Source organism: Sardina pilchardus, chromosome 1, assembly GCF_963854185.1.
Source record: "Sardina pilchardus chromosome 1, fSarPil1.1, whole genome shotgun sequence".
Classification (NCBI taxonomy): domain Eukaryota; kingdom Metazoa; phylum Chordata; class Actinopteri; order Clupeiformes; family Clupeidae; genus Sardina; species Sardina pilchardus.
The window spans coordinates 35,297,728-35,319,106 of record NC_084994.1 but is presented as its reverse complement, the minus strand read 5'-3'; the positions used below and the strand labels follow the sequence as shown (position 1 = coordinate 35,319,106).

At 40.4% G+C, this 21,379-nt stretch overlaps 6 protein-coding genes across 6 annotated transcripts in view; 3 read left to right on the top strand and 3 right to left on the bottom strand.

The window, feature by feature from the left end:
- Positions 1-343: 343 nt before the first annotated feature.
- On the bottom strand, positions 344-776 carry LOC134078376 (histone H2B-like). Its single transcript, XM_062534288.1, has 2 exons — positions 691-776; positions 344-644 (listed from the first exon to the last, which is right to left on the bottom strand). Exons 1-2 carry the CDS (start codon positions 774-776, stop codon positions 374-376), a joined length of 357 nt encoding a protein of 118 aa, XP_062390272.1. The 3' UTR covers positions 344-373.
- Positions 777-1,495: 719 nt separating this feature from the next.
- Positions 1,496-6,826, bottom strand: zgc:163040 (uncharacterized protein LOC100038789 homolog). The gene is made up of 3 exons (XM_062534276.1): positions 6,499-6,826; positions 5,274-5,608; positions 1,496-1,827 (listed from the first exon to the last, which is right to left on the bottom strand). The coding sequence occupies exons 1-3, from the start codon at positions 6,803-6,805 to the stop codon at positions 1,516-1,518; spliced, it is 954 nt and encodes a 317-aa protein (XP_062390260.1). The 5' UTR covers positions 6,806-6,826; the 3' UTR covers positions 1,496-1,515.
- Positions 6,827-12,159: 5,333 nt separating this feature from the next.
- Positions 12,160-12,808, top strand: LOC134089067 (histone H1-like). Its single transcript, XM_062543369.1, has one exon. The coding sequence runs from the start codon at positions 12,188-12,190 to the stop codon at positions 12,806-12,808; it is 621 nt and encodes a 206-aa protein (XP_062399353.1). The 5' UTR covers positions 12,160-12,187.
- Positions 12,809-14,378: 1,570 nt separating this feature from the next.
- LOC134078369 (histone H2A-like) lies at positions 14,379-18,865 on the top strand. Its single transcript, XM_062534260.1, has 2 exons — positions 14,379-14,686; positions 18,409-18,865. Exons 1-2 carry the CDS (start codon positions 14,379-14,381, stop codon positions 18,770-18,772), a joined length of 672 nt encoding a protein of 223 aa, XP_062390244.1. The 3' UTR covers positions 18,773-18,865.
- Positions 18,866-19,613: 748 nt separating this feature from the next.
- The window catches only part of LOC134078365 (nucleolar protein dao-5-like), a 12,188-nt gene continuing 10,422 nt past the window's right edge, over positions 19,614-21,379 (top strand). The window contains exon 1 of the mRNA XM_062534245.1: positions 19,614-20,025. Within this exon, the coding sequence (XP_062390229.1) occupies positions 19,623-20,025 (403 nt within the window). The 5' untranslated portion in view covers positions 19,614-19,622. The remainder of the gene's footprint in view (positions 20,026-21,379) is intronic.
- LOC134089048 (histone H2B-like) lies at positions 20,610-21,008 on the bottom strand. Its single transcript, XM_062543329.1, has one exon. The coding sequence runs from the start codon at positions 20,997-20,999 to the stop codon at positions 20,625-20,627; it is 375 nt and encodes a 124-aa protein (XP_062399313.1). The 5' UTR covers positions 21,000-21,008; the 3' UTR covers positions 20,610-20,624.

Here is a 21,379-nt window from a genome sequence, read left to right as displayed (position 1 = left end):
TTGCCAAAGTCTGTCAGTATAAGGTAGGTTTTAAGCATTCTCTACACTGCGATCACTCACACAGTGTGTGTACCTTTACACACAGTAATGCAACCAGGCCCAACACCGCTGCGGCCTTCCTTGTCGCAGGATTCAGAGCTGTTTACCATCTTATTATTAAAACCGGTTTTAATGAAGTTCAACACTCGATTATTTCTCCATAGACATTTTCAATTTCTTAAAAAAAAGGTTGATTTTTCATATTAACATCATATTAATAAATTTAGCACATTACTTTATTACAGACAATGTACAGATGTGGGTGGCTCTTAAAAGAGCCTTTGGATTAAAGCGCGTTCAAATGTTGGCATTACTTGGAGCTGGTATAGGCTACTTAGTTGACTGCCTTGGTTCCCTTGGACACGGCGTGCTTGGCCAGCTCACCGGGCAGAAGCAGACGCACAGCGGTCTGGATCTCCCTGGAGGAGATGGTGGAGCGCTTGTTGTAGTGAGCCAAGCGGGAAGCCTCCCCAGCAATGCGCTCGAAGATGTCGTTCACGAAAGAATTCATGATACCCATAGCCTTAGAGGAGATACCGGTATCGGGATGAACCTGCTTTAGGGCTTTGTACACGTAGATGGCATAGCTCTCCTTCCTGGACTTTCTGCGCAAATAATGCGCAAATGATGCCCAAATGATGCCACCCTTGCCTGCGCTTCTTTCCACCCTTGCCTGCGGTCTTTGTCACGGCTTTCTTAAAACCCTTCTTCGGGGCAGGCTTGGCTGGATCAGGCATGTTGATATATCGTCTGTAAGTCCGATAAAATAAGGGAATCCTACCAAAGCTATGGCATATACCAAATGGCAAAAGTTGCAAAACACATTTAGCGTTTCAAATCACAACTGCAGTTTTTCGCAGTCCGTTTGGGGCATTTTTTTCGAATTGTGATTAATTGATAAACAAAACAACAAACAAGCGAACAAACGAACGGCTGTTTTTACAGCCATTTGTTGACAGCCATTCTACAGTATAAATAAAACAAAAAGCTTCTACAGTGTTGTGTAAAGAGACATGACAAATTCACAAAGTAAATATTTCTTGTTTCTTGTCTGTTAAGCCACATGCAGGCCTGTGTTTGACAGATCATGACAAGTAGTTAAGACAAGTAGTTAAGACTAACTTATACACGCGACTTTTCAGCATGCAGTGTCGTTTTCTTTCATGTCTGCATACGGTTTTGTTGGATCATTTGTGCATCCTCATTTAGGCTTCTCTTTATTAGAATCTTGAATTTCCCCTTGGGGATCAATAAAGAATCTATCCATCTATCGTATGTAGACTGCATGTTAGGAGTCTCATTAAGGCTATGTTTAAAATCGTGTGACAACATACTAGCCTACATTGCCAAGCAACTGCGCGTTAAAATTATACTAATTTCATAATTCAAACGTCCATACAGGAACACAACTTTCTATGAGGACATGGGTGGCTCTTAAAAGAGCCTTTGGATTGAGAAATTGAGAAAATCCGATATTTAACCACCAAAACCGTACAGAGTACGACCCTGGCGTTTCAGCGCATAGACGACGTCCATGGCGGTCACGGTCTTTCTCTTGGCGTGCTCGGTGTATGTAACGGCATCACGAATCACGTTCTCCAGGAAAACCTTCAACACACCACGGGTCTCTTCGTAAATCAGACCAGAGATACGTTTCACGCCACCACGGCGGGCCAAACGCCTAATTGCAGGCTTGGTGATACCCTGGATGTTATCTCGAAGAACTTTGCGGTGACGCTTGGCGCCTCCCTTTCCAAGACCCTTACCGCCTTTACCTCTTCCGGACATCTTTCAGACTTATTTCTTCTGAGAGTAAGACGAATGTAATATATATATATATGTTTCTCGCAAGTCGTACTAATTGCCACAGAGAGGACGTTGTTGAAGACTACTAAGTACAGCCCCCTTTGTGAATGGAGTCTGCGCGAACATACGTCACAAAAAAAAGCCCACATCTGAGCTTCACCCACCTCACAACGAAACAAAGTAGACTAGCTGGCATTGATGCTTTGTACAGTAATTTGTTGTTTGTCACAATCACAATTCGACACAGGACAGGCACACTTAAGGCCTGTTTATATTTATTTGTTTTAAAATAAAATATACAATAACAATGTGACCATAACATCTAGATAACAAATGGATACATCATTTGGTACACTTCGGTGACAAACATACATTTGCATCCATCACACAATGTGACTCAACACACACAGTAATTCCAAGTTTGTGGTAAGCAGTGTTGGGGAGTAACGCATTACATGTAATTGAGTTACGTAATTTAATTACAAAATAAATGTAACAGTAATATATTACAGTTACTGTAGAAAAAAATGTAATTCAATTACAGGTACTTTTGAAATTTTTCAAAATTACAATTTGAATTACATCTCAATATTATCAGCAAAACTGCAAATAATATTGTATGTAAAAAGAACTGTTTCCCTCCACAGCCATAGTTTGATACGGGACCTTCTGATAGGCTCTATCACGTCTACAGCGCCATCAGCGTAGGCTTACATGCCTGCCTGTAAACGTGTGATGATTATCATTATATTATCCTCACAAAAAATGTGATGCTAATTCATGTATTGATTGTCCTTGCTGCCTTGTGTGCTTGTACAGAACAGTGCTCGGCAGACTGTAGACCAAGGCCGAAATCTTAGCATGGATTTGGGGACTATATATATCATTCAAAAATCGGAAAAGTAATCAAAAAGTAATCAAAAGTAATTAGTTACGTTACTCAGAAAAAGTAATTCAAATAGTTACACTACTATTACATTTTAAACAGAGTAACTTGTAACTGTAACACATTACATTTCTAAAGTAACCTTCCCAACACTGGTGGTAAGTTAACTCAGAGGAAGTCCTAATAGAAAACCTGTTTTGTTTTGTTCATCGGGGTCTGTTAGTCTGTTTGTTCGCAAGACAACATAACGTTTGTCAAATTGCGTTTGTAAAATAGATTTCGATGACATTTTCAGGAAAGGTCTGAAAGGACAAGATAGAAACGATCTTGGGAGTGATCCAGGCGGAGGTCTGCGCTCTCGGAGTGCTTTTTTACTTATTATGACCGCCGCTAGCGTAGCTAGCGAAGCGGTCATTTAGTTGTTGTCAAAGTTTTTTTTTTTTATTATTATTTTTTTCCCGTCATTTTTCGTCAACGATTCCCGGGACACCGCCCCAGTAGACTTCTATGGAACATGTTCGTTTCGTCCCCGGGGGTCACTCCACCCCCGCGCTGCCCCCGCCCGAAGCCCAAAAATGACAGTTTTTCCTACATAACTACCTGAACCGTGGCACCGAGGATGACAAAATGTTTATGGTATGTTGTTCTTTAGAGCTTGCATCAATTCAGCTTATAACCAGTCATTTGTGATTTGCACCCCTATGGTAAAAATTGAAAATGCAATGTAATATTGCTTTAATTGGCCCTATCTTCCGATTAGATGTTATGAACTGCACCAAATTTTATGTGTATGATTAACCTGACACCCTCTGGGACTATGCCAAGTTTTGTGGAATTTCATCCATGGGGGGCTATAAAATAAATGGATTTATGTGTACATTCAGGACTGTATACCCATCGGCCAGTAGATGGTGGTATTTACCCTCTGGAGTCTAAATCCCCCCCTAGGGATTTCAAAAACTGTTCCAAACATCTCAATCTCTGCTAGTTTTTGTCCTAGAAACATATAAGTGACACCATTAGAAACCTTTAATCAACTAGTTTCCAAATATGTTTTAAAAGAGAATGGTTGCTCTGGGTGCAACAAACATGTAGGAACACACACACACACACACACACACACACACACACAACACACACACAGACACACACACACACACACACACACACACACACACACACACACACACACACACACACACACACACACACACACACACACATACCTACACACACACGCACCACTACATACACACATGTACATAAAACATTACACAAACACATGCAAAAACACGCCCACACGCATGCACACATACAGCCTTACACACACACACACACACACACACACACACACACACACACACACACACCTAAACACACCTCACACACACACACACACACACACACACACACACACACACACACACACACACACAGAGAGAGATGCACAGTGCACACAGTGTGTGTGTGTGTGTGTGTGTGTGTGTGTGCGAGTGTGTGTGTGTGTGTGTGTGTGTGTGTGTGTGTGTGTGTGTGTGTGTGTGTGTGTGTGTGATATTGGAGTGACAGTGACGGCAGAGAACACAGTGAACATATACACAGAGACACATAAAACACACACACAAGCAGACACACACTCACACTAGACAGAGAAGCACTCATACACAAAAGCAAGCGCACACATGCACACACTCATTTAGCCTACATAGTATAAAAGTTGCAGTAGGGATGGAGTAGGCGATGGAAACACAAGCGTGATTGATATTTGCGGAGAGAATGTGCAGGACTGAGCGGCGGTCATAGCCTATTGTGTATCGCTTTGCGGTACATCTAGTTTTCCAACCTACTTGATTGAATTTCCCTTCTCTAAGCTACACCTGGTTATTGGACAGGACCTGGTGTTCAATGAAAAATCTATTGCAAGCAGCCTCAATAACTGGTGCTGTAGTGAAACATGACACGCTGACAAATGGTCACAAAGACGAACGATAACACAGAAGGGACATGAGTGAACTGTTATGTTTCGGCCTGATGCCTCTGATCAGGCATAACATTGGTTGGCCAACAGCACAGCCCTGCTGCAGTTTTCTTTGTCTCATGACACCTCTAGGTTTCACCGCAGTTTATTCGACCAACATCCCTAATGCTGTTTTAGTTGTGCACTAGTGGTGCTCATTCGCTAGAACATTACCTTGGCATGGAGGAGATTTTTCCACGAGCCACTGATTTGTGCCCCATCTTCACAAAAGAAAACGTCGCTGTGTTGTGTTTAATTGCGTCGCGTAACAACCATTCGGATCATAACGCAGCCGTAACCGAAACAGATGCGAAAGTGCGTATAGATAGAACAGTAGTTTAAAAATAGTTGGTCTCCCAAATATACTATAGTCAAAGGTACTTCTGTAATTATACCTCAAACGGTTTATGCACAATTGCTGATGTTCATATTGAAATGGCTTTTTAAAGAAAATGTGGGTAGCTCTTAAAAGAGCCGTTGGGTTTTAAAGCACGATTCGGCTTTAGAGCTGGTGTATTTGGTAACAGCCTTGGTTCCCTCAGACACAGCGTGCTTGGCCAGCTCACCGGGCAGAAGCAGACGCACTGCGGTCTGGATCTCCCTGGAAGAGATGGTGGAACGCTTGTTGTAGTGAGCCAAACGGGAAGACTCGCCAGCGATGCGTTCGAAGATGTCGTTCACAAAGGAGTTCATGATGCCCATAGCCTTCGAAGAGATACCAGTATCGGGATGGACCTGCTTCAGGACCTTGTACACGTATATGGCGTAACTCTCCTTCCTGGACTTTCTGCGTTTCTTACCTCCCTTCCCGGCGGTCTTTGTCACGGCTTTCTTGGAGCCCTTCTTAGGGGCAGGCTTGGCTGGGTCAGGCATGATGAATTTCCTATCCTATTTTCATAGATTTCAAGTAGTAGTGGTCAGGCGTCATCTTATACACAGCTCTATGTAAATTGAGGACCGTGTCACCTCACATACACACGCCCAGATTGCCCTGGCATTCCCCTCCAAAACGTAATATCACGACACGGTTGGTCATTTTGAATCGATGGGCGCAGTCAATGAGAGGTCAGTACCACCCCCAGATCATCAGTTTATACTATCTGTCGATTCCTTTCCTTCAAAGTCTATGCAAAATTGTTTTACATTTGGCGCTACAATTCATGATTAATAATGGTTTTCAAGATTTCAGAAAATGCCCTTTTAATGACACATTTGTTGAGGAGATACTGACATATGAACAAAGTTTATGCATTTGCAGTTTTTTTTTTTGTTTTGTTTAAGATATTTGTCGGACGCTTTTATTTTGTAATTGGTGAAACCTGATAGTCATCATGCGCTCATGTTGTCGCACCTTAGCCATTGTGAAAGTGAAGTAGGCTAGGTCAAGTATTTTATTTGTATGGTGCTTTTCACAGATAAAATCAAAGTGCTTTGTGACAGTCACGTTTTAATGGCAATTGTTCAGTTTTTTACAGAAAGCTACACATTAGCCTATGTACATGCAGGCGAATGCAAAAAGGATATATAAATGGGCTACATTTGGAGGGTACACTATAAACTTGCACATAAAGGGGTAAGTATATTGTGAGTATTGCAACTCAGCCATATGTGTATTTAGTCAAGTTATAATTCTTACTCATTAATATTTTCGCCACTCTATGCAAACTAGAACACTGCTTTTTTGAAAGGAATTGGGTGGCTCTTAAAAGAGCCTTTGGGTTTAGGTCTAGGGACATATCTGATATTTAGCCGCCGAAACCGTACAGAGTACGACCCTGGCGTTTAAGAGCATAGACGACATCCATGGCCGTCACGGTCTTTCTCTTGGCGTGCTCAGTGTAGGTGACAGCATCACGAATCACGTTCTCCAGGAAAACCTTCAACACACCACGGGTCTCTTCGTAGATCAGACCAGAGATACGCTTCACACCACCACGGCGAGCCAGACGCCTGATTGCAGGCTTGGTGATTCCCTGGATGTTATCACGAAGAACTTTGCGGTGACGCTTGGCGCCTCCCTTTCCAAGACCCTTGCCTCCTTTGCCTCTTCCAGACATGTTGAGTATTTCCTCGGACTGGGCGTCTGACGAATGTAAAGCCGCAGAGGCTCGCAACCCGTTCTAATTTCCACAAAGAGGACGTTGTAGAAGACTACTAAGCACACTGCCTCTTCAAGTTCCCTCCCTTTACTGAATGGAGAGGAATACGCGTCAACAAAAAACGCCCACATCCGAGCTTCACCCCACCTCTCAACGAAACTGGTGCTGAGGACCGTCGGACCGACACGTAAGTTATTCGCATAGCCTTCGTTATTAAAGGAACTTTGCCCTGCACAATTGAAAGGAAATATATTATGAAAATAAATAAGGTTGAGGAGGTAAAGGCAAAAATAAAACATTACATTGCATTCGCTCTCCCTTGAATATTTAGCTTTTTTCTCTTTTGAAAAACTGCACTCAGATTACAGTTTTTTACGATTGTTTACACACAAAAATATTTTTTTTCACACAATTAGCTAAATTTTACTCCAAGGAGCAAAACACCCCCACAGATTTGCACAACATTACACACAATGTCTGCTTCACCCTTTTTGCAAAACATTACACACAGTTATTTGTAAAACTCTACACACATTTCCACACCTTAGACACAGATAAGGATTGTGAGGTTACTTCCTTGTCATTACAAAGCCCCGGATTGCCAATGACTACACTAATGAACGAATTGGATAATCACATCCACCAGGTGTGTAAGCACACATGTGCAAAATTGAAAACGCAGCACTCAACTGTGCTATACAGTCTTGTTGCTTTTGCAGTAGTTGCTCTTCAGAGTCAAAGTGTATATACATTATGCAGTAGTTTTTGTTTGTCTACAGATTTTATTTGTTCAATTGATTTCATTGTTGGTTGATTACTGTAACTGATTATGGTTAGAAATACTGTAAGTATTGAAAGAAATACTTGAAATATTCAGTCTACAGCAGTCTTCAGTGTTGTACAGTGCAAGTGCAAGTTTATAGACCTATTTATGTACACTTTCCCTTTGTCGAACTAATCATGAAGAATGTTGTGGGTTTGTCACTATTTTTTGGACATCTAAATGATCCCTTACATAACAATGTCTGGGCAAAAAATCTAGCACATGCTATTTCCTAATTTTTCCTTTTTACAAATGTGTTTTGCATTTATCACTGCAGTGTGAAACTGGCTGCAATAGTGTCTGATCATTGAGGACTGTGTTTGTTAAATGACAACTAATAGCATTTTTACAAATATGTGTATGTGTTTTGACTGAAGTGTGTATGTTTTGACTGAAGTGTGTATGTTTTGACTGATGTGTGTATGTTTTGACTGAAGTGTTTCATTTTGCAAATAATTTAGGAATTATGCAAACTGAGTGTGGCGTTTGGATAGCTGTGCTTAAATTTTGCTAAAAAGAACTCGGTTTGAAAAATTGTGTGTAAGCAATTGAAAAAAACTGTAACACAACATCAAAGTGGTAGAATCCCCAGATCACTTCAGTCAAAACTATACAATTATCTCCCAAAGCTATCTTTGTAATCACATCACATTCACATCCATCATAAGATCTGTTTATTAAGTTTGAGTTACTCACAAACATAGTCTACTCAATAATCACATGTTTAATTTTGGAATAACCTCCCCTATTTGTGGACTTTCTTTTTCTCTACATATTGTAGCATAATACACTGAAAGAAAAAAAAGGGGGGGGGGGGGTCAATATGATGATGATATCACACATGTAACATAGCCACTATCAGCTAGTTTAAAGGGTTGGGTTGATGAACAGTGCAATGCATTCATATCAGCAATGGACAGAAACTATCAGTGAGGCATTTGAGTGCATTGTAGGCTGTTGTGTAGGCCTATCTCATTTACAGATATCGCCTGTCTTTTAAAGTAGTCTATGCAGTTTTTCACTGATGCTTAAACACATTTTTTGAACTCTTCCACCTTTTCTCATATTCCCATATTTGTACTATTTTGTGAGATATGTGTGTTTGTACGGTTGTTGTGTTATGTATATCATTATTATGTAAAAAATCTAATTATGTAAAATCATGTTTTACATTATTATATTTAATTACTTAGAGGTCTCAAGAGAGTGAAATACTGCACAACCTATTAAAGTAGACTAGTCATTTAATTTCAAACACACAGATATGAGCAAAACACATCACAATATGCATATTCTATATTTGTACAGTTTTTTATAATTGTTTACACACTAAAATATTTTTTTTTTTCACACAATTAGCAAGATTTTACTCCAAGGAGCAAAACACCTCCACAGATTTGGATTACACACAATGTCTGCTTCACCCTTTTTGCAAAACATTACACAAAGTGATTTGTTAAACTCTACACACATTTCCACACCTTAGACACAGATAAGGATTGTGAGGTTACTTCCTTGTCATTACAAAGCCCCGGATTGCCAATGACTACACTAATGAACGAATTGGATAATCACATCCACAGGTTTGTAAGCACACACGTGCAAAATTTAAAACGCAGCACTCAAGTGTGCTATACAGTCTTGTTGCTTTTGCAGTAGTTGCTCTTCAGAGTCAAAGTATGTACTTTATGCAGTAGTTTTTGTTAGTCTACAGATTTTATTTGTTCAATTGATTTCATTGTTGGTTGATTACTGTAACTGATTATGGTTAGAAATACTGTAAGTATTGAAAGAAATACTTGAAATATTCAGTCTACAGCACTCTTCAGTGTTGTACAGTGCAAGTGCAAGTTTATAGACCTATTTATTTACACTTTCCCTATGTCGAACTAATCATGAAGAATGTTATGGGTTTGTCACTATTTTCTGGACATCTAAATGATCACTTACATAACAATGTCTTGGCAAAAATCTAGCACATGCTATTTCCTCATTTTTCTTTTTACTAATGTGTTTTGCATTTATCACTGCAGTGTGAAACTGGCTGCAATAGTGTCTGATCATTGAGGACTGTGTTTGTTAAATGACAACTAATAGCATTTTTACAAATATGTGTATATGTTTTGACTGAAGTGTGTATGTTTTGACTGAAGTGTTTCATTTAGCAAATAATCTAGGAATTATGCAAACTGATTGTGGCGTTTGGACAGCTGTGCTTAAATTTTGTTAAAAAGTTCTCAGTTTTAAAAATTGTGTGTAAGCAATTGAAAGAAACTGCAAAATATATGATTGGCAAGCATACATATCGTTCTGGAAATCCAGAACCACATCTAGAAAGATTTAGGGTCTGGCTATGAGTAATGAAAATGGCCCAACACAGGGGGAGGCACCAAGCATGCATTTGAAAACACTACTAGATAGATAGATAGATAGATAGATACTTTATTGATCCCCAAGGGGAAATTCAAGGTCCCAGCAGCTTAAGACACCACACACAACATACAGTACAATGTAAACAATGTAAACAGGAAAATTAAAAAGCAAATCAACAATCAACATGACTAAAGGAGCAGTAGAATACTATAGATAAGGTATGCATGAATGTACTGAGGATTGGTACTGTGATCCAGTCTGAGGTGTGTGTCAAGTTGGTAGTGCAAATAAGTCCAACAGTGCAAGATTAAATTCTAGTGACCAGTAATAAATATGTACAGTACAAAATGTAAGCATAGTAATAATAATAACAGTACTTATATAAATATATGGACAATTAAAATAAACTTAATATAGTAATAATATAAGAGTTAGACATGAGGGTAGACATGTAAGCCATGCCATGTAAGTGTATAAGAGGGTGGAGGTGCAGATGTACTATGCATAGAAGTCCAACTCTCCTTTTCCCTTCAGTGAAGCATTGTACAGTTGTATGGCCCTGGGTACAAATGACTTTCTCAGTCTGTCTGTTGTGCATGTCATGGAGCGTAGTCTCCAGCTGATCAAGCTCTTCTGCTGTATGATAGTGCTGTAGAGTGGATGACAGTCATTGTCCAGGATGCTGTGTAGCTTGTTCAGGGTCCTTTTGTCTGATACTGAAGTGATGCACTCCAGATCAGCTCCCACAACAGAGCCAGCCTTCCTTACCAGCCTGTCTAGTCGCCCAGCATCCCTCTTCCTAGTGCTTCCTCCCCAGCATGCCACAGCATAGAAGAGGACGCTGGCAACAACAGATTGGTAAAACATCCAGAGGAGCTTGCTGCAGACATTGAAGGAGCGCAGCCTCCTCAGGAAGTACAGCCTGCTCTGCCCTTTCTTGTATATTGCTTCAGTGTTGACTGACCAGTCCAGTTTATCGTCCAGATGTACGCCCAGGTACTTGTATGTGTTCACAACCTCCACATTGACCTCCTCAATGGTGACTGGCAGCAGACTAAACAGTACTAAACTACTATACTACTTTCTGTTCTGTCTGCTTGCTTTGGCAATACGAGTAGGCTACCCCTTGTCATGCCAATAAAGCACTTTGAATCTGAATCTGAATCTGAGAGAGAGGGTGTGTATGTGTGTGAATGTACAGAAGGAGATTTTAGCATGCACCCATGCATGCATTTTTAATGGCCAGGCATTTTAGGATTACACATGGTTGTTCTGAACTTAATTAAAACACCCAAACTGTTGTTGTCATAATGTGTTTTGTGTGTTCAGATGCCCTGTGTTAACTAAGTCATAGAGCCTCACGATACATTAAGATGTTTGAGAGAAAGTATGACCGCTAACACAGCAAGAGGGTTAATCATTGATCTCCCTCCACTCTTGAAGCAGTTATTCCCTGCGAACATCATGTATTTCAATATATGAAATGTGTAAAGAGCAACAGTTCAGGGACAAACAAAGCTTTGAAAACTCAACAGTGGTATTAGCAAAAAGACTTAAGTTGTATGGCATTCCATAACTTGGTCCTACAATAGACTTATGTGGTATGAATCTGTGTGTTCCGTGGTTGGCAACTGTGTTTTGCAGTGTCCCAAAAGCGCCCGATTGTAAAGTACACATTTGCAAAAAACACATTGTCACTGCTTGTACGTGTTACAGAGACTCGTGTCTTGGTGTTTGGCACTTTTTTGACAACGTATGGCACGGTTTTATAATCATTATGTGCATGTTTTCCTGACAAAACTCTAACTTCAACCTCTCCACCTAGAGGTCCAAAGTTCTCAGTTCGTTGCTAAAGTGACAAAGGGAAACCATGAGCCCCTATATGTTCCTTTTAACGTGTAGGCTGCGCTCTTCACTACAAACATCTTCTTGTTGGCAAATGTCGTGTCGCTACTCATATTTCTAACAAAGAAGTGTATGAAGAAAACACAAGTCATGTCTTCGCCACGTACGGCCGGGACAGCTCTCAGCATAGTGAGTCTAAATGGTTCTCATGTTGATGTTAACTCCAGCCCACCAACGCTGGTGGTTATCCTTTCTCTCTGGTCTCCCGAGAAGATTGTGCGTGAAACCTAAACGATACAATGGCAGAAACAGCTCCAGCTCCCGCTGCGGCCCCAGTAAAGGCGCCCAAGAAGAAGGCACCCCGACCCAAGAAAACTGGCCCGAGTGTGGGCGAGCTCGTCGTCAAGGCAATCTCTGCCTCCAAAGAGAAGAAAGGAGTCTCTCTGGCTGCGCTGAAGAAAGCACTGGCGGCTGGTGGATACGACGTGGAGAAGAACAACGCCCGTGTGAAGATAGCCATCAAGAGTTTGGTCACTAAGGGAACTCTGGTCCAGACTAAAGGGACCGGCGCATCTGGCTCCTTCAAGCTAAATAAGGCAGCGGAAAAGAAGCCCGCTAAGAAGGCGGCTCCCAAAGCCAAGAAGCCAGCAGCGAAGAAACCTGCCGCGTCAAAGAAGCCGAAGAAGGCAGCAGCCAAAAAGCCGGCAGTCGCTAAAAAGTCTCCGAAGAAAGCAGCCAAGAAGCCCGCCACGCCGAAAAAGGCAACGAAGAGCCCGAAGAAAGCAAAGAAGCCCGCTGCACCCAAAAAGGCAGCAAAGAGCCCCAAGAAAGCAAAGGCAGCGAAACCCAAGGTGGCTAAACCTAAAGCTACCAAGCCCAAAGCTGCCAAGCCCAAAAAGGCTGCACCTAAGAAGAAGTAAATGTGCACATTCTTCTGATCTATTTACCATGTGTTCAAAAAGGCTCTTTTAAGAGCCACCCACAAACTCTCTGAAAGTTTCTATTCCGTCAGTGTTTTCTGATAGACAAAGCAAATTATGTTTGCAGTTACACGTTCACACTCAGTTCCTCACTATAACCCAGAAAACCCTTCCTGTGTCATAGATCGAATGAAGTAGCCTAAGCTACCCGAGATGGGAATTCCAATAAAAGCGAGTGCTATTATGCAGTTAGTAGGCAATTCCCCAATGGGTCGGTGATTTTGAAAATGCATTGTAATGGGTAATTTAATATACAACATGCTTTCTTCCCAATGCAACAGTTGCCTTCAAACATGAAACAAAGTACCCAAAACCTTGCAACACAACAGCTTCTAAAAGTGTAATAACTGTATGTACCAGTGCCAAAGTATCTCAGGAAGTCTTGTTGGTTTACTGAGTTGAACCGTTGAAAACGCTGAATAACTGGGATATTACACTTCTATTATGCCTTGATTTTTCCGATTGAGATGATGCGCTGAAAGGGAGGCAGAAGTGCTATACGCGCCAAATGGATTTCAAGATGATGTCACGCATCTAACTGCACGTTGATTGGCTCTCAACATTCCTTTTTCAGCCACTGAGACACTGAGTAGTCCAGCGCTGTTGTGGGATAATAGTACATATATCAGCATAACTGACAGCCCAGAGTATTCGGACGAACACACAACAACGATCATCAACATGAGCGGAAGAGGCAAAACCGGTGGATAGTCCATATAATTTCGTTCAAATGTCTACGACACGCTCAGATAGGCGAGTGTTCTGGTGCCGTTTGATCTTTAAAGGTGGAGGTGAAGCACCAAATAGAGAATATGTTGGAGATAATCTCCTTTTTGCGTCTCAGTGGATGGCGGCTTCAGATGTCGTTTCCTTTATAGCTCTCCCAAATCGTAAAGAATACGAACTAGTCTTTGTGAATGATTTGGCGTTTAAACGTTTCAATGATTTCTATGAAGTTAATTCAACACGAGACCTTTGGAAAGATTGGGAAGTGATAACATCACATAACGCCAACGAAAAAGTGATTGTTGTGAAGTTCTGGACTGGGAGAATCTTCGACGATGATGTAGAAGTTTTTCTGAAGCGATACTGTTCTTCGATTACCCTATTCGAAAAGCCAGTTGATAAGTATGGAATTTGGTACGGAGTGAGAAGGTATAAAGTACAACTAAAAAAGACACAATTTGGAGTACAATGCGAGTTACCTACATCTATCGCCTTAGGTCCATACAAAGGGAGGATCTTTTATAATGGTCAAGTTGAAAGGTGTTTTACCTGTAATTCCACTGAACATCAGTATAAGGAATGTCCTACAGTTAAATGCTGGAAATGTGGCCAGTGCGGACATAAAGCTAGTGTGTGCGTCCGTGAAAGTGTCTGCACGTTGTGTGGTGAGAACAATCACACGTACTTCAAATGCCCGAAATCATATGCTAATCGTTTTAAAAAGCCTAATCCCATTGTGGCGCCTATAGCACACTCGGCGCCTTTACCACCACAACAAACTGAAATGGATGGCCCTAGTGAACATCAACTTAAAGAAAACGAAGCAAATGAGAATCAGGGAGAAAAGGCACAGGAAGAGCATTTTGAAAGTGCCAGTGAGTCTAGCTTCGGATCTGGTACTGTTGCCGAGGAGTCCGAATCCGAGAGCGAATCAACAGAAGATTCTAAGGAGGACGAATCTGAAGAAAGATCGGAGAGTAATGATCCCCCTGTACTGGATACTTCTGTGGTGATGGATACCCAGGTGAGCGCAGACCAACAGAGACCGGTGAAGGAAGGGAGCGGGCCTCCTAAAAGTCCACAAGAACAAATGTACGATGCCGAATTCCCTCCCTTACAAATAAGCCCAGCGAGCGATTCGACGACATCTGATCCAAAAAAGAAAAGACAAATGTCTCTTACACCACCTCAAAGTAAAAAGAAAAAAGACCAAACCAGTTCAGTTGATGAACCAGAATCAACTTGAACCATTTTATCTATCAATGTTTTTATCTATATTATCCTGCAACGTACGTGGAGTTAAGACTGCAGCAAATATGAAAAAGAAAATACAATCCCTGAAGCAGCAAAACATTGACATTTCGTGTGTGCAGGAACTGCGAATAACAAACGATAATGACATTCAAAATATTCAAGCGGAATGGTCACATGGTCACTGCATTGTCTCCTATGGCGATGATAGAGCAGATGGTGTAGGCATTCTATTAAAATCAAAGAATATCGATATTGTTAAAATAAGACAGGTAATCCCAGGTAGACTTCTTTTAGTTGATTTTTTCTTCAAAGGAAAAAAAATTCGAGTGATTAATATCTACACTTCACCTGAGAAACACAAGAAAATATCGATATTTAAACAGCTACAAACCCTTTGTATGGTGGGCTATAATGTTATCATATGTGGAGATTTTAATGCAGTGACCGAAGAGAATGATAGAATATCAAGTAAACCCTTTAAATTAACCAAAGAAGGAAAGGTTCTCCGTGATGTGTGTAAAAACATGGACTTAAGAGACTGTTTCCGAGTAATTTATCCCACTCAGGTAGGTTATACAAGGATAGATCCAAACACAAAAACTCGGATCGACAGAATCTATGTATCTAACCAATTTTCTATTAAGTCCTATGAGACCAAATACATAGTGGACTCTGATCATTTAGCTGTGATTGCGAAATGTCAACTTGAGAAACGGAATTACCAGAAATTATGGAAATTGAACACTCGATGCTTAAAAGAAGATTCGATCATAGATGCTCTTCAGAAGGAATTTGAAAATTTGGAACACTTACGTCCTCTCTGGAAACAAGAATGCAGTTTCTGGGAAGCAGTAAAAATTCGTCTACGAAGTTTCTTTCAAGTCAGATGTAAAGTTTTAAATCAAGAAAAAGACAATCAATATCGAGATTTAACAAGGAGATATATTGAACTGAAATCAAACAAGGACAATGAATATGAATTAGAACAGATAAAAGAAAAATTGGATACATTCAATGAAGAATCCAAAACTAATTTGAAAATGTATACTGGTCATATTTATGAATCTACACCTACCATACACTCGTTATTGGATAATTTTAAAAAGAGAAAGGAACAAAACTGGATTGAAAAAATAAAAACTCCAAATGGATATGCACATTTAATTGATGAAATCAAGTTCGAAACAAAAGCCCAACTAGAAGACATGTATGGCTCAATTACTATCAACAGAGATGAAGTGTCTACGTTCTTAGGAAGAAAAGCCATCGTGAGAAATCCTCTGCAGGAGCAACTTGTAAATCCGATTTCCTCTGTGGAAGTAGAGAGTGCCATCAACTGCCTTAATAAAGGTAAGACTTCTGGTCCTGATGGATTCCCAGTTGAATTTTATCAATCGTCTTTCAACACACTGACAGGAATCCTGAAGAAAGTCTTCAATGAAGGCATTACATCCGGACAATTACATCAGTCGTTCTATCATGGCACTATGTCCCTTTTATATAAGAAAGGAGACAAGTCAGACATTAACAACTATAGGCATCTGACTATAATGAATGTGGATTATAAGATCTTTGCCAAAATAATAATGAAAAGGCTTGAACCATTATTGCAAAATATCGAAGAGGAACAAACATGTGCAATTAGAGGCCGCAATATATGGGATAATCTAAGCACACTAAGAGAGATCTGTGATGGGAGATCAAGTGGGGGCTTTTATATTGTAGGCTTAGATCAAAAAAAGGCTTTTGATTTTATATCTAGAGAGTATGTATGGAAAGTGTTGGGATGGTTTGGTTTGCCAGAGAGTTTTATTAATCTAATAAAACTTCTGTACCATACAACAGTAGTACAAGTAAAGATTAATGGCGAATTAACAGACCCCTTCTTGATTAATAGAGGAGTAAAACAAGGCTGCCCACTTAGTGCAGCTTTGTATATAATTGCAATCAGCCCTCTAATAAGAAATATTAAGCAAGATACCCAGCTGAATGGGGTGGATTTAAACCCTAAAACCAAAATTAAGATACTAGCATATGCTGATGATCTGACGGTCCTAGTTACATCTCAAAAGGAAATGGATATAATAAATAAGCATTTTAAAAAGTATGAAGATGTATCTGGAGCTAAATTAAATGATGCAAAAACAGAAGCTGTATGGATTGGTCGACCTGAAACGAAATTTCCAATAAATGTTCATGTAAAGGAAGAAATTAAGATTTTAGGAATATTTTTTAGTAATCAAAACAGCGCAGAAAATAATTGGAAGAAGAAAGAGGATGAAGTTAAGGAAGAAATTGAAAAATGGACCAACAAAAGTACAACTTACAAGACAAGGATTGATCTAATTAAGATATACATTGTATCCAAATTATCCTTTTTAAGCATAATTTTTCCACCTTCGGATAAGAATATTCAAAAGATAGAGCGTGAATGCACTAAACTAATATGGTCTTCAACACGAGAAGTAACAAAGAGAGAATTAATGTACAAACCACGAAAATACGGAGGACTTGGAGCAATATGTATAGGTCTTTATTTAAAAGTCAAATTATGTGCATATGTTTGTCGAGCATTGATGAAGAAAGCACCATGGGCCAACCCTGCAGAGTGGAGTAAAAAGAAGGGAAAACAAAGGATTAATGTACCATATTATAAGATTATGTTTGGAGATTTTATGAACAAATTTAGTCATTTAAATTGGCATAATCTACCAGTAAAAGATATATACAATAGTGTCATTGAATCCTTGTATGGAGGTTTAATTAACTACAGAGATATGAATTTAAAAGAATGTGAGAAATTTGCCAAATTTGTATGGTCAAAAAATTTACCAGAGAGAATTAGAGATACAGCCTGGTTGATTTCTGTAAGGAGGTTACCTGTTAGAGCAGTGGTGAGGTGGAGCTGCTATGTAACCACCACAGAGTGCCCAATGACAAATTGTGGTGAAGAGGAAACTCTCGAACATTTATTACTAGACTGTAAAAGATCAAAAGAAATTTGGGGGGAAATTGTCTCAATTGGTGTACAGATTGTATTAGACAGCAAAACAATATTTTTTGGTGAAATTCAAGGAAATATATCAAACAAACAAAAGAAATTGTACAAACAAATCATTTTTTTAGTAAACGCACAAATCTGGAAAACTAGATGTCGAATGACAATTGATCACATATATGTCTCCAGCCAGATGGTTTGTAAACAATTAATCAAAGAATTAAAACGTAGGAAAACTCTTGATATCAAGAGAGGTTTAGATATACCTTGGGATACCTTAACTTTGTAAATTCTCTGTGTGTACTTGTATGAGTGTAACAGTGTTTTAAATGTTTTTGTGGTGATATTGGTGATAGTAGTATGGTGAGTGTTATTTCTATATTCATGTGTCTTCATGTTTTTTACTACAAAAAAAAAAGAAAAAAAAAAGAAAAAAAAGGAATTGCCATTGGTTTAAATGAAAAAAAAAATCAAAATGATGAATGGTTGATTTGAGATAGTGATTTTATTCTCTTTATGATCCCGTTCTGATTGAATTAAAAAAAAAAAAAAAAAAAAAAAGCAAAACCGGTGGTAAGGCCAGGGCAAAGGCCAAGACTCGTTCATCTAGGGCTGGGCTTCAGTTCCCCGTGGGCCGTGTGCATAGGCTGCTGCGTAAAGGCAACTATGCCCAGCGTGTTGGCGCTGGTGCACCGGTGTACTTGGCTGCCGTGCTCGAGTACCTGACTGCTGAAATTCTGGAGTTGGCCGGTAACGCTGCCCGTGACAACAAGAAGACTCGTATCATTCCCCGCCATCTGCAGCTGGCCGTGCGCAATGACGAAGAGTTGAACAAACTACTTGGTGGAGTGACCATCGCTCAGGGTGGTGTGCTGCCTAACATCCAGGCAGTGCTGCTGCCTAAGAAGACCGAGAAGTCCAAGTAAACCAGCTCTCTCCAAGTCTCCGAAACAAAGGCTCTTTTAAGAGCCACCCAAATGTCTATGAAAACAAATTCCAAGTTGACTTGACGTGGTGTGTGTGGTGTCATATTTAAACGTACGCACTCTTATAAGACAGTTAAAATCCAACCGCTTTCTTTCCTGAAAATCTTTTGGGATGAATGCAGTGACCAATTTTCTTATACGGATCAAAAGAGTATAAATACGTATGGAATCCAACTGCTTTCTTGTGTAAACAGACGTTAATCCAAAATGGCAACCACAAAGTCACTTCTAATCTAACAGATCTAGTAATTACCTTGTTCAAAGCTACATTCATTTTCACATTTAAAAAAAAAAAAAAACTTTTCACTTAGTTTATCGTGCAATGCAGTGGTGGTTTTGTGGTGCCTCGCAATCCAAGGTGAAGACGCAGACTTAGAAGTGTCATTTATATGTATTTGTAGGTTTATATTTAGCAACTAAGGTCTTTCATATACTATTATTTGTGTACATTACATCATGTTATATGACTAGTATACATTGGCTGATGGAATACGTCAAATAATCTTTACTCATACTGAAAAGATTTAGTAGTAAGAGTGAACCAACACACTTATATATATAAACAGATAGATATATATATAAACAGATAGATGTATATAGAGAGAGCCTATATCACCTTTAAAGGGTGGGCTTTGTACTTTGAATTTCAAGCGCCAAGTAGATGGGATGGTAAAGACCAATCAGCGGAGACTAACTGACGTACACAGGGGGGCAGGCTTAGACCGTAGGCCTTATAAAATCACGTTCCTCACTTCTTCGCATACCCTTCAAATCCGAAGAATCCGTAGCAATGGCAAGAACCAAGCAAACTGCCCGTAAATCCACCGGAGGCAAGGCTCCGAGGAAGCAGCTCGCCACCAAGGCTGCGCGTAAAAGCGCACCAGCAACCGGTGGAGTTAAGAAGCCTCACCGTTACAGGCCTGGCACTGTGGCTCTGAGAGAGATCCGTCGGTACCAGAAGTCCACTGAGTTGCTGATCCGCAAGCTGCCCTTCCAGCGTCTGGTCAGAGAAATAGCTCAGGACTTCAAGACTGATCTGCGCTTCCAGAGCTCTGCTGTTATGGCTCTTCAGGAGGCCAGCGAGGCTTACCTCGTCGGTCTGTTTGAGGACACCAACCTGTGCGCCATCCACGCCAAGAGGGTCACCATCATGCCCAAAGACATCCAGCTGGCTCGTCGTATCCGTGGGGAGCGTGCTTAAATTATTTGAAATCCGTAATTACAAAGGCTCTTTTAAGAGCCACTTAAATGTATATAAAAAAAGTCATTTTCCAAACATATTCTACAAACATGTACTGCTACAACTCGATGTTACCTCGTGTTGGATTGGTGTAATCTGCTAAACGTAGTACACATTGCTTTTAGTAAGCCAAACATCACAAATTATACTAATTTTGGAATATCGGGAGATGGGCCGTTTCTGGTACAATGATAAATGACAACAGTACGGCTAACGTATCAAATTCATGAACACAGTCCTGACGAAGTTTTCCTCAGTGACCACACCTTGGCGTACTCTGGGTTTTCTAGTCTTCACTTAAACTTTTTTTTTTGTAGTCGTTCCAAATGTGGATATATAACAGTAATGTGTAACCACTACAATTCACACTCACTGACACGTTTCAGAAATGCAGGGAGCAACAGCGGTTGATTGCTCAGTTACGCCAAGTTAAGTGCAGTAGGCAAATACATCTGGTGCAATCAGTTGTGATTATATTGGAATTACTTTTCATTGAAAACTTGGGTGGCTCTTAAAAGAGCCTTTGAAACTGAGAGCGTTAAAATTCCGGATTTACTTGGAGCTGGTGTATTTGGTGACGGCCTTGGTTCCCTCGGACACAGCGTGTTTGGCCAACTCACCAGGCAGAAGCAGACGCACTGCAGTCTGGATCTCCCTGGAAGAGATGGTGGAGCGCTTGTTGTAGTGAGCCAAACGAGAGGCTTCCCCAGCGATACGTTCGAAAATGTCGTTCACGAAGGAGTTCATGATGCCCATGGCCTTGGAAGAGATACCGGTATCAGGATGGACCTGCTTCAAGACCTTGTACACGTAGATGGCGTAACTCTCCTTCCTGGACTTTCTGCGCTTCTTGCCACCCTTGGCGGCGGACTTCGTCACTGCTTTTTTAGAGCCCTTTTTAGGGGCAGGCTTGGCTGGATCAGGCATGTTGATATGTCGACTGTCGATTCAATAGTTCACTTGAACAAGTAATCTGCTGTATATACTAACGTTTATGTAAATGAAGGACTGCGTCACTTTACACACCCACGACCACAACGGAGGCCATTTCCCTCCGAAACCGAATAGCCTACATGACTGGTAATTTTGTATCGAGGGGGTCAGTCAGTGAGCGGTTAGCACCGCCCACATATAATCAGTTTACACCACCTTTTGTTCTTCATTTTCCCGCATTTTTCTTCTGAATGAAGGACATCCTTAGACGTAAATGGCAAATGCTTGTATTTGTCGCTACATTTTATGATAACATTTTCTCTGATACTCGAGCCATCACTAATGTTTGCACAACAAAACTCTACTACGAAAAT

What these genes read in the sequence shown, in the direction of transcription:
- LOC134078376 (XM_062534288.1), bottom strand. Translation starts at nt 776, where the DNA reads ATGCCTGATCCAGCCAAGCCTGCCCCGAAGAAGGGTTTTAAGAAAGCC. An exon ending in AAGGGTGGAAAGAAGCGCAG is followed by an intron (nt 645 to 690) that starts GCAAGGGTGGCA and finishes TTATTTGCGCAG; the next exon opens with AAAGTCCAGGAAGGAGAGCT.
- zgc:163040 (XM_062534276.1), bottom strand. Translation starts at nt 6,805, where the DNA reads ATGTCTGGAAGAGGCAAAGGAGGCAAGGGTCTTGGAAAGGGAGGCGCC. An exon ending in TACTCTGTACGGTTTCGGCG is followed by an intron (nt 5,609 to 6,498) that starts GCTAAATATCAG and finishes TGCCTGACCCAG; the next exon opens with CCAAGCCTGCCCCTAAGAAG. An exon ending in TGTCTGAGGGAACCAAGGCT is followed by an intron (nt 1,828 to 5,273) that starts GTTACCAAATAC and finishes TAAGTCTGAAAG; the next exon opens with ATGTCCGGAAGAGGTAAAGG.
- LOC134089067 (XM_062543369.1), top strand. Translation starts at nt 12,188, where the DNA reads ATGGCAGAAACAGCTCCAGCTCCCGCTGCGGCCCCAGTAAAGGCGCCC.
- LOC134078369 (XM_062534260.1), top strand. Translation starts at nt 14,379, where the DNA reads ATGGATGGCCCTAGTGAACATCAACTTAAAGAAAACGAAGCAAATGAG. An exon ending in AAAAGTCCACAAGAACAAAT is followed by an intron (nt 14,687 to 18,408) that starts GTACGATGCCGA and finishes AAAAAAAAAAAG; the next exon opens with CAAAACCGGTGGTAAGGCCA.
- LOC134089048 (XM_062543329.1), bottom strand. Translation starts at nt 20,999, where the DNA reads ATGCCTGATCCAGCCAAGCCTGCCCCTAAAAAGGGCTCTAAAAAAGCA.